Consider the following 12478-nt stretch of genomic DNA (forward strand, 5'->3'; position numbering starts at 1 on the left):
ATAAGTAGCAATATTATAGATATTAAAAACATAAGAGACTATAATGAACAAAATTTATGCCAACATATTTCAAAAATTTGATATCAGCAAACATCTAGAAAAACCGAAAATAAAAATTATATGTAATTTTGGTTTTTCACGTTATCTAATTTTTCTTTAGTTGATATGGGAAAGAGCATATTTTCTAAGTTAGTTATAGAATTTTCTTTAATAAACCCATATATAATTGCCTAAACTGGAACTGCCAAGACTAACATTAACAATTTTAACAACTGCTAAGTGCCACAAGATCTTGAAATCAAAGGGGTCAGGGCCAATACATTTTATATTTTGTTGATAACAACAAAATACCAAATAACTACATCTGATCCAAATGTTTCCTCATTATCCAGTAAGTTAAGCACTGGATAAAACACAAAACAAGTAAGATACAAATCCCTGCTTTCAAGAACCTGACAAACCAATAAGGAGGAGACACAGAGAGTGTTACCTATGAGCTGACAGAAGCCAAATGAGCAGGTGAGCTCACTTAATGAGTGCACTTAAAGAGAGAGAGAGAGAGAGAGACAGAGACAGAGAGAGAGAGAGAGAGAAGAGATTTAAAGAAAGAAGCACACAGGCCTGAAATCCTACAGTTCCAGGATGGGAAATGGAGAAAGAGCCAGTCAGGAGGTGGACAGAGAACTGGGACAGTGAAAGAGGCCAACAGAACAGGTTCCTCGAGGGCACTAGGACTAACTCTCGGGGGTCCAGCAGGAGAAAAAGTCTTCTGTATATCTCAATTGAGATGTTCACAATTTAAATTACCTCAAAATTTAAAAGATTTAATTACCACATTTAATAAGCACAACTAACTGCCTTTAACAGTCAATTTTTTTCAACTCTGAAGTCTTTGTTTATTTAAGTCACAAATAATTCAGTAAATTATATACTTAAAAATCTAGGTATTTTCTTAATTTTGTCAGGTAGTTTGCTCCTGATCAGAACACTTTAGAAAGCAATACAAATAACCTGGTAAACAAATTCAGGGTGAGAGCCTAAAGTATAGCCTTGAAAAAGCTTCTTTGATCTAATTACACACCCACAAACATTAACAGTATTCCCCTACATTATGATCATGCTCTAGAAATAATTCCAGTGGTAGCTCAGCTAAAGAAATATTTTCTTCTTCAAGAAGCCAAATGGTTGCTTTATCACTTTATAAGCAGTATAACTTGCAAAGTCCATTTAAAACCATAGATAAGAACCCAATCAGAACAACTGGAGCTATTTATAAATTTGATCATAATCAATTGTTTTTCCATAACCAACTTTTCCAATTATGGGTTTCTGTCCTAACTAATATGCATCTGGCCAGATGACTTCATTCCATTCATGGTCTCAGATCACTGCACAAGTTTATTAACAAGATTATGACATTTTGAGAGTAAAAATGCACAGGTCTATAAAATTAAGATGTTTACAAAATTTTCAAAGCACAGTGTCACCTTGGAGAAGTCACATGGCAAGGAGATTTTTTTCAAAAGGCTCAAGCCCCCGGTGCCTTACCTTGACCTCCTTAGAGCTACTGGAAGTCTTCCCTTCAGTCCTCTTCTGCTTTGACGTGGAGCAACTGTTTTTGCTGCTGCCGCTATTTTCCTTGTTGCTATTATTACTTGACTTTAAGGAAGAAGACTGACTAATAGTCCTCTTCCGAGAGCCATGCTCTGTTTTTGGATCTTTTGAAGGAACAGGCCCAGCAGGAGAAGGCAACAAATCTTTTTCTTTAGCAGCACTCTGTTTAGATGACCTGCCAAACCAAACAAATGCCCTCATTTCTCCACACGGTCATACAGGAGTGATGGATTTTTTCCACTTGACTTTGCCTGCTTTCAAGACAAATTTGTTTTTCCCTATTTGATTACTAGAACACATGATTTCTGCAAAACAAAATAAAACTGTAAATTTCATGAGGGCAGACATCTTGTCTGGTGTTTCCCCCCATCATGGTTGTATACCCAGTGCCTAAACCTTGGCCTGCCACACAAGTATTCAATAAATAGTGGTTGAATAAATTAACAAAAAGATGAATGGTGAATGATGATATTAATGCTCATAAGCATCCTGCAAGTTATACCTAAGCTTGTCACCGAGCCTGAAAGTGGTAAAGCTTTACTTTCTTATCCTATAAATACCTCCTATTCCACTAAAAACAGGAGAGAGGAAGATGTGACTGAATCTTAATTGCTTTTCATCCCAATTAGCTAAAAGCAAAACCTCCCACTATTTGGTATATGACTGTGTATAGATGTGTATGACATACACTTACTAAAAGGAACATTCTAAGAGCATGTTAGAAAGTACCCAATAGCAAATAACAGATTGACACACATGTAACATGTTTTGCAAACGTACTCTTTGTTGCTGGATGGCTTGTGGCCTGCCGAATTCTTGTCTTCCGTTTTGGGTTTCTTGCTCTCATTGGCTCTGTTATCATCTTCATTCTGCATGAAAAATAGAAAAAAAGCAGCTAGGTTTGATTTCTATTCATCAAATTTCAGTTTCCAGTACTAGTTACCCTCAAACAGTTTATCTCTGATAAACTTCAGAAAGAAGATAAATGTGAAGTGAAAGAATTCATTTAAACGATGCTCAATAAATTAGGTTTTAAGTCTGAGAAGGAGCCTCCTATTTTAGATAAGAAGAGCTGAAATGCTCCAAAAGTCTTTTAGTGGCATCTTGCTAATGATTTGGGGAGGGCTGGGGATGAGATTGTAATTAAGATATAATTCACATACCATAAAATTCCCTTTAAAAGTATACAATTCAATGGCTTTTAGCATATTCACAAAGTTGTACAACCATCACCACAATCAATTTTACGATATTTTCATTATCTCAAAAAGCACCCTGTTCTCCATTGGCAGTCACTCCCCATTCCTTCCACCCCCAGATCTGGCAATCACTAATTTACACATTTTGTCTTTATGGATTTGCCTATTCTACACATTTCATAAAGTGTAATCATACAATATGTGTGGCCTTTGTGTCTGGCTCCCTTCACTTAGCATAATATTTTTAAGGTTCATCTACGTTGTAAGATTTGTCAGTACTTTATTTCTTTTTATGGCTGAATATATGGTGGTATGCATATACCACATTTTATTTATCCATTCATCAACTGAGTTGTTTCTACTTTTCAAGTACAGGTTTTTGTATGGACATGTTTTCACTGTTCTTGGGTATATACCTATGAGTGCAATTGCTGGGTCATAAGGTAATACTACATATTTACTTTGTGAGGAACTGCTAAGCTATGTTCCAAAGTTGCTACATCATTTTACATTCCCACCAGCACTGCAGTTCTCCATATCTTCATCAATACTCGTTACTGTCCATCTTTTCGCTTATAGTCAAGCCTAATGATTTTTGAAAAACTTTTTTGGTGAAACAAAAGCTATGGGCCTGTCTATAATCCCCAAGCTACTTGCTTGATGAATTTAAGATTTCCTATTGACTTAAATATCAGGGCACGAATATTGCAAACTTTCTGCCATAACAAAAGAATTTGTTCCCATACACAAATGATTGAAGTTGGACATGTGAAAACATGAGAAAAAGGAACCCACATTCTTCATTATCCTTGGCTGGGTCTCTTCTCAGTACTATCTGCTTTACCTTCAGGAACTGCCCCTGACACTTAATTTTACCGAAGCAGCAAATCTCAAAAATCATCACTGGGAATTCCCTGGCAGTCTAGTGGTTAGGACTCGGCGCTTTTACTGACGGGGCCCGGGTTCAATCCCTGGTCAGGGAACTAAGATCCCACAAGATGCGGGATCATCACCCAGTTTCCTGGTGATTTACATACATTTTATAAAATCAAAATTTGACTTACAGTTATTAATATAAAAAACCTGTGAGGAATATATGCCAGTGAGATGGGGAGGGAAGGAGATATGGGCCACTTCTTTTAGAGGAAGGGGATTTTTTATTGTAAGTTACATATATTGTAAAATTTTAAACAAAAGAGTAAAAAAGACTCACTTTCTATATTATATTTTAAATGTTTGAAAATTTTACAAGAACATGTAGTGTCTTTTAAAGATAAAAGGACCATTTTTTTTATTCCATAAGAAACACCTTAGTTTTTTAAAGAGCAGAACTATCATATATAAGCTCTTATTCATGTAATTCTATTAATTAAATCCCATAACCAAGTCCAGCAATCTGAGGCTGCGGGCTCTAGAGTCTAGCAGCTCTAAACAGCTTACTAGTTGAATAAAACATCCCTTTACTAAAATAATGGAAGCTCATTAGCTATAGCACTGAAAGTAGTAAGCTTCAGTTTTCTAGAAATTCAAATTTTAAAAAATCTTCAACTTCTGAAGGTGCAAATAAAAAAGAAGTATTATTCTCGTTTGTCCAAATACACATCAGCAGCAGCACACAGTACTGTGGTTTTAAGAAAAAAAGAGAGGACAAACCTCTGGCTCACTTCATTTTAAGAAAATGCTATATTCTTCCTATCCTCCTACATGAGATTCTCAAGGTCAACTGGGATTGGAGTTTTGTTCTGAGTCCACCTGGCACAGCCATTCTGGTATCTATTCTGTCCACCTGCTCATGTTTTCAGTCTTCTACAATCATATTCACACATATATATCAGGGGAAATTATATTATTCTTCAATACAGATTATTAAAATATACTCTCCTGTAAACATGTCTCACTAGAGCTGAAAGATCAAGCTGTTTTTTCCAAAGAATCTCTATCTATATAGGTAAGTTTTTCAGCTCTTTTCATTATGTGTCTATTATCCTCCAATCACAGATATCCATGAGTTTTCACATTTCCTGGGTCTAAAAAAAGCTGACCTTAAAATATATACCAAGCTTTGTCTCTAAACCCAAATTATCTTGGAAGCATTTAGGGATGAGAGCTGGCAATGTGTCAGCAGATGTTTTTAGTTCTGAACTTGCAGAAATGGGCGTTTGAAAGGTAAAAAAGCTACGGCATAGCTATGTACAATGGACTGGTGAAATTCTTAAGGACATGTTAAAATTGGTGAGTCAATTCGCTAGCTGGAATTAGTAATTTAAAAAGTGTGACTTGGTCTGGGTATACGAGAGAAAAAAGTGTTCGGGACTGTGACAACCTGAAGAGTAAATAATCCCAACTAAAGACATTGAAAACCAAAATTTTAAGAATGTTGTGAAGGCCAGTTTGCAATCTCTGCTTCACTCTCACCTCTATACTGGCCAGCACACATCATGAACAGAAGCACTGGCTCATTTCTTATTTGATTAGAAACTATAATTCTTTACTAAAGGAGACAGGAAGAGGCACAGTGGTCTTCAAGAGACTCTTGTGTCTGTAGCTTCTTTGAGGCTTTAGGCTCATCTCTATTTTCCCTCATAGCTGACTCAACTAGCTATTTTTTGGCTTACTGAGATTTCCATTGCATTCTAGATGCTGATGTTCAAAAAACAACAACAACAACAAAAACCCTTTACAAACCTTATGTTTCCTTTTGCCTTTGTTGGAAACTTTTTCTGAGGCTTGTTTCTGAGCCTCTCTTGTGTGCTTTTCTGGAACATTTTTCTTTTCCCCCTTGGGTGTGTCTGTTTCTTTGTAAGGCTTTCCTGGTATTCTAGTCAAGAGATTCAGGTCAATCTTCACAATAAGTGGATACCTGTCATCAGGCTCACTGAGGGGTGAAAGAAGTTCCTTCTCTTCCATAGGAGAGAACATTCGTTGCCGAAAAAAGCTATCTTCTTCCTCCACTGAGGAGGGCTTAACGGGAGTCCTATTACTCTCAGGGTACTTAGGAGTTTGTGAGGAAGGAGGAAGGCTCTCGCTTTCATCTGAGTCTGAGGATGAGGTATCTGTTTCTATGATTTCCCTTGATTTCTGGGAAGATTTACTTGTTGACTTGTATTTCTTTTTCTCTGCTGAAGGTCGAGGGGAAGATTTGGACTCCTTTTTTATATTGGGTTTCCTTGAGCCTTTGGTAGCTGCTTTGTGTCTGCTGGAGGGCATGCTGGTAGCCATGTCTACAGGGGTTTCACTCTCTATCTTCAGGCCTCCGCGGGGCTCTTCAGCAGCTGCCTTCTCAGTCTTTTTGGGTTGTTTTTTGCCTACAGTTCTCCTCTGTGCTGTGCTGTCACTCTGTGCAGGAGACTTCTGCCTCCCACGCCCACTCTCTGATCCCTTTTGGACAGTTTTGGAGTCTCGTCCAGGAGTAGCAGAACTTGTTTCTTTAGGACCACCTGGATCAGTATAGCTATTCCCTGTGCCCTGTTCTCGGCCTTCCTTTTTATAGCCTTGAGACGATGGGATATTACTGTCCACAGAAGAAGCTGGTGACACTTTATGTGGGTTCACTTTATTCAGCCAATTATCAAGTTGCCATTTGTTTGTGGGAGGTGGTTCAGGCTGAAAAACAGAGAAAGAAGTATGCTTTTTCAGTACTGAAACTTTCTCCTTCCTTTAAAATCTCAAGGAAGAGGGAAAAACATAATGCCTAATGCCACAAAGGCATTTGTTTTTCATTGTTCTGACTGAACCAAAGCAAAAGGCTAAAAATATTAATAGCTTTAATCACTTGAATGAGAAGATAAGCTTAATGTTATATATAGCCTTTAATTACTGAATATCCCTGTCAGGAATCCAAATGACCATACAGTACATTTAATTCCAGAAAGTAAACAAATGATGTAGGTACCACAGAGATTTTTAACAACATTTTATCAACCTACAGTGAATTTATACTATTTAAGACTTTTTTTTCACCATAACTAAATAACATGAATTACCAAGTTGAAACAAAAATAAAACCCAAAGTAAATAAATCCAATATTTTAGTGATCTGAAATATGACCGCAAATGTTCCCTAATCTAGACTAAATATGTTCCCATAACAAGGACACTGAAGTATCTAAATTTCCTCCAAGATACACAGTTCAGTTTCTTTTTGTCAGAATATGTAATCTTCTTTTCTTCAGTTTTATATTTGAAACTAGTCTTAACTGGCCATCACCAGGGGCCTTCAGAGGGCCTATGGAAGGCATCCCCTTGCCCCCTTCTCACCTCAGGAGATGCACTCTGGGATGGCTCATTTGCCTCACTGTCACTGGAACTACTTTCACTCTCTGAGTCAGATCCAGAGCTGCTTTCAGATCCACTGTGGCTGCTAGAATCATCCCTGGAGTTATCTGCCCCTTCACTATTATGGTGTGAAGGTTCAGAGTTACTAAAAGAGATAAAACATATAAATGACCAAAAGCTTTTTTTTTTAAGAGGGACAACAGGTAAGCATTCAAATCTGACAATGAACTTTATTTAAAATGTTTACTATTTGTTAAGCTCTTACAATTCTATGAATCTAGAACTTCATTATAAATGAAATAAATACTTCCTTAAAAAATATCTGAAATGCGGCTCAGCCATTAGTACTTACCTTTAAAAACCAGTTTTACTGTGGTGTAAATTACACACCATAAAATTCACCCATTTTAAGTATACAATCCAATGATTTTTAGTTAATTTACAGAGTTGTAAAACCACCATCACAATCGATAATATTTACTTTATAAGGTCAATTACTCTATCACTACACTGTTATCAGATTGACCCTTCCACTCTAAATAAAACAAGAAATAAAAGGATGCCTACCTTCCAGGTGTACTCCTTGGCACTGTCTTATCACAATCCTAAAATTAAAACATGAGAGGAAATCTGTGAATGAATAAATAGTACTCTATCTGCTTGATGTGAACAATATCTGAAATCTTAATAGAAAAACTGGCTTCTCTAATGTATGCATCAATGGTCACTTAACACTTACAAAAATACTGTTTTTTACCTAAAGAATAATTGCCAGGATAAGATTAAAAGCTGTGTTACTAGTTCTTCTTGTCAACAATCTCATGCTTCACGAGTATATTCTGATATATGATAAGTATTAAGAAAAAGCCAGTTTTTTTTAAATAAGAAAAAAATGGAGGTTTAAAAACAAAGCGGAAAACTATAACATTCTAGTGTCAGACAGCAGGAAGGAACTTATTTTAAATAACTGAATCATAAATGTATTATTCAATTATAATTCTTATAAAATACAATGAAAACACTATATGAAACTGGCAAAATTATATAGTAGTAGACATACCTGTTCCCCATCACTGTCTTCACTGCTGCTTAGTTTTAAGTCATCTTTTAACATACTAAAAGGAAAAGGCAGAAAGGATTATTATTTTTGGAACTTCATCATGGCATACCAGAGTATTAAATATCTACCAATAATTCTAGGAATAATCACTGTGGTAGCCAAAGATTTACTTGAAAAATAAAGAAAACAACAAGTAAGTCTTACTCTATCTGGTTTGGTGCACATCTAGAGTAAAAAATTAAGAAAGGTGGAATTTAACAGTTTTGGAAGCTCACTTTTCCATAAGTACAATATTCATCTTTCTTTTCTAATTAAACAAAAGCTACCTTCCACAAACTCTTATACTCACTTCTGTTATCTCTAGCTTTTCTCTAATTGCATACACACAAACTCTTTCATTATTAAAACAAATGACCATACGCATACCCAACAGTCCACTAGAGAAATATAACTCCTAAAAGGAAGGAAGATAAAATGAAAGCATCAGCAATTCTCTTTCAGTGTCCCCAGTGTTTCATGAAGAGATATGTACACTTGGGCGACTGTGAAAACCAGAACACACAGTCAAAGTTCTAGTTCATAAATGCCTTGCTATGAAAGACGACTGATCCTTGCAGATGTAACAATTTTGGGTAAGAACCTTGGTTATACAAGAGAAATAACCATGTATAAATTAAAAATAAACTCCAGTCTCCAAATCTTCCTTGATCAAAAAAACACAAATAAATACTATTAAGTTGATAGTTTCTGGAATTAGTGTTTGAAAGTAAAATTACAGATTTAAATTTTCCTTAAGGCCATAAAATCAAAATCAAAATTAAAAACTGAGTAATGAACCACAAAACACTCCTTGCCTTTTTACAAGAAAGGAAAAATTAATACAAAGCTTAGGAAGAACTACAACTAGAAAATGTTTAATTTCTCATTACCACTAGCTCCATTTACCTTTCTTCTTAAAATTTCACGACAGTCTCCAATCAGTGGAAAGGAAATCTTCTTTCACTCCAACAACTACTTATACTCTCCCTTCAAAGCTTAACCTGAGTTTCTAAATCTGATCCCAAATTCAGAGTATCACATAAAAGATCACCTTGAAACAAAGTAACCACATGATTACACGAAAAGTGTTCTAAGGATGACCAATTAAGTGGGACAGAGAAAAAGAGTTTTTTCTTTTGGAAAAGGGCTTAGTGCATCTTTATGACTGATTTCCTGTAAAGAAATGTACTCACTCTGAATTCTCTCAGCCCTTACGCTTTAATAATGGCAGCTCAATGAACCTGTTTACACATGTGAATATGTCAAAGCTTTTACCAGACCGCTCAAGGTCCTTCATGCTTTTTTTCTGTCAGCAACCAAAGTGATATGCACATACATGGTAAGCTCCCATCAGTTTTCTGCCCATGAATAAATACGATAAATAGGAACTTACATAATTTGAATTCTTCAGCAGTGAGGCTAAACTCCTTGCATTCATATATTTTCATTCTCAGTTCCCACTATGTTTAGCTGAAGAGGCTGAGGTTATCAGTATAGACTGTGGTTATGGTATAAAGCTAGCACTGTGGCCAGTTTCTTTAGAATTTTGTTTTAATCACTGGGTTAACTTGTGGTCTCAGGAATTCAGTAGTTAGTTCATTCTTTAAGCTCGGAATTTATTATCATCCAATATACCACCCTATCATATTTTGATTTATTGGGTTGGCCAAAAAGTTCATTCAGGTTTTTCATAAGATGTTATGGAAAAACCCGAATGAACTTTTTGGCCAACCCAATATATTCCTGGGTCTACCTACAAAATAAAAGTAGGAAAACTTAGACAGTATGAACTATGTTGCTTTCATATTCTACACTTAGTGGTCAAATGGAGGGCTTACTAAGAAGAATCCTATATTTTTTCATGTGTTTTTTTTTTTTTATTAAAAACGAACTATCAACACACACACTTCTGAAAGATGAGAAAAAAGTGTAATTGCAGAGCAGGGGTAGGCAAACTATGGTCCACAAGCGAAATCTAGACCTATTTTGTAAAGAAAGTTTTATTGGAACATAGCCACACCCATAGTCTATGGCTGCTTTCATGCTACAACTGCAGAACTGAGTAGTTGAGACAGAAACCATTTGGCCCCTAAAGCCTAAACTATTTCACTATCTGGCCCTTTACATAAAAGTTTGCCTACCCCGCCTTAAAAGATTAAGTACATATTTCTAAGTGTTGTTCTAAATATCGATACCACAGTTAGACTTTTAGCAAAAAAGACAAACATTAAACTTACTAAGCAATAAACTTACGATTTAGACTGGTGCCCATTGGAAGTTTTAGAAGAAGGATTATATCTTTCTGGAACAAAAAGGAATGCAGAAATCAGCAACTATAGTATGGCTACTTATATTTTAAAATATCTATCAATATAACCTCAAAGAAATATAAATCAAAAAACTGGGATAAAATTCTTCATCCATCAAGTTGGTAACACCTTAAAATGCAATAATATGAAATACTGGTGGAAATAGGCATATTCATATGTTATTTGTAGGGCTATAAACTCATATAATCTTTCTGGAGGGCAATCTGATAATATTATCTTACCAATACTGTAAATGCACATATCCACTGACCTAGCAATTATAAGGAAAGGAATTTACCTTACAGGTGTATCTAGAGGAATACATAAACACACAGACACACACAGTTTATTATAGTATGGTTTGCAACAGCAAAAACTGGAAACCAGTGTCCATCTACAGGGGACTAGATAAACAAATTACGATACTTTCAACAATATAACACAATTTTGTTTTTAAAAATAATGAACTAGAGCTTTATACTGATATAAAAACAGTTCTAAAATAAATTAAGTGAAAAATACAGGTAATAAAGAGTAGGTGCAGCTTATGAGCCCGGTTGCCAATAGGGAGCTTCGGGGAGGGAGAATGGGGGAAGGGGAGAAGTAAGGATGAGACATTCTTAAAAGATTTTAAGAGAAAATGTACACTTTCTGGCCTACAGCTAGCTATTTACTGCATTATCAACTATGTTGGGTCCTTTTTTTCCTGTAACTGCAGCTTTAAGGCAGAACGAAGAAATAGATACATAAAAAGTTTGTTAACCTTAAAATGGATATTCTTCTAGTTTTGTCTCTGCTTTAAGATCACTAAAGACAACTAAGGATTAAAATGCTCCACATATTAATCTCCCAAAATAGCTTATTACCAGAGTAAATCTATCTGAAAAGTTAATGCTCTTGGCAAAAGAACATTTGTTTTGTTAGAGAGCTATATGGTGAAGCCCAGATATTTGCAAGGTTCCTGACCTTACCACTACCAATTCACACAGCCACCAACTCTTTAAATCACACTTGAATTCCCCAAGGCTATCTTCCCCTCAAGTTCTTTTGAGAGGCCAAGAGAGTGGAGGTGGAGGAGAGTTGTGTAGCAGACAGCAGACTTTCTTCCCAGCCAAAAACACCCAGGAAGAATAGATAAATATAGATACAGGAAGAGAAGAGCCATGGTAAGCTACAATGACCCCTTCTTGCCTGGAGTTTTACCATAATAGAACCCAGTATCTTCATGAAGGAGATGGAAAGACAGAAGTATGGCTCTTGGGGTTATGAGGTGCCCATCAAATTGAATTCATGAACTCTGAGCTATTAGTTCAAATACTTAGTAAAAATCGTTAATTTTCATCTCCAATGATCTTTAATTCTTCATCTTTCAAGCCAAGATTCAGTTCAATCCATTACTGATCATCAGATCATAAATATTGGGATACGGGACTTCCCTGGTGGTCCAGTGATTAAGACTCCACGCTCCCACTTCAGGGGATGCAGGTTCAATCACTGGTCGGGGAACTAAGATCCTACATGCCATGCGGTGTGGCCAAAAAAATTTTTTAAATTGAGGTAAGACATACAAAAGAATTATTAAAGAAATACATGATGTGACCATGAGAAATGAATGCGCAACAAACAGCTTAATTTGAAAACCAAGAAGAAAAGAAATACTCACTTTGTTCTCCAGGGCCAAAATTGGACTGCTGAGACTCCTAAGAAAAAGGGACATAAAATTATATAGTGACATTAAGAGAAAAAGGTTCATTAGAGAAAAATGCTTCAAATTAAACTATTCAATTCCAGCTAATTCAATGAAAGATCCTGTTGAGTTCCTAAGAATGCATAAAAGAAAAAAACACCAAAAGAATTTAATGATTCCATCTGATCAGCCTCAGCAATTTTGTGGTCAGTAACAGAGTTTCCCAGAGCTTAATACAAAAAGCATGAAGCTATGTAAGTCTTTCTTTATCATTCACTTCTATTCAGCAGCATCC

At 35.8% G+C, this 12478-nt stretch overlaps 1 protein-coding gene across 5 annotated transcripts in view; it reads right to left on the bottom strand.

Moving 5' to 3' along the window:
- AFF4 (ALF transcription elongation factor 4) overlaps window positions 1-12478 on the bottom strand; it is a 95921-nt gene that overhangs the window by 23949 nt on the left and 59494 nt on the right. For all 5 annotated transcript variants that reach the window (XM_068535869.1, XM_068535868.1, XM_068535864.1 and 2 more), the window contains 8 exons: window positions 12160-12196; window positions 10441-10489; window positions 8149-8203; window positions 7656-7693; window positions 7071-7233; window positions 5499-6416; window positions 2395-2483; window positions 1549-1789 (listed from right to left, as the gene is read on the bottom strand). In XM_068535869.1, the coding sequence (XP_068391970.1) occupies window positions 1549-1789; window positions 2395-2483; window positions 5499-6416; window positions 7071-7233; window positions 7656-7693; window positions 8149-8203; window positions 10441-10489; window positions 12160-12196 (1590 nt within the window). The remainder of the gene's footprint in view (window positions 1-1548; window positions 1790-2394; window positions 2484-5498; window positions 6417-7070; window positions 7234-7655; window positions 7694-8148; window positions 8204-10440; window positions 10490-12159; window positions 12197-12478) is intronic.

Source organism: Eschrichtius robustus, chromosome 2 (genome assembly GCF_028021215.1).
Source record: "Eschrichtius robustus isolate mEscRob2 chromosome 2, mEscRob2.pri, whole genome shotgun sequence".
Taxonomy (NCBI): Eukaryota; Metazoa; Chordata; class Mammalia; order Artiodactyla; family Eschrichtiidae; genus Eschrichtius; species Eschrichtius robustus.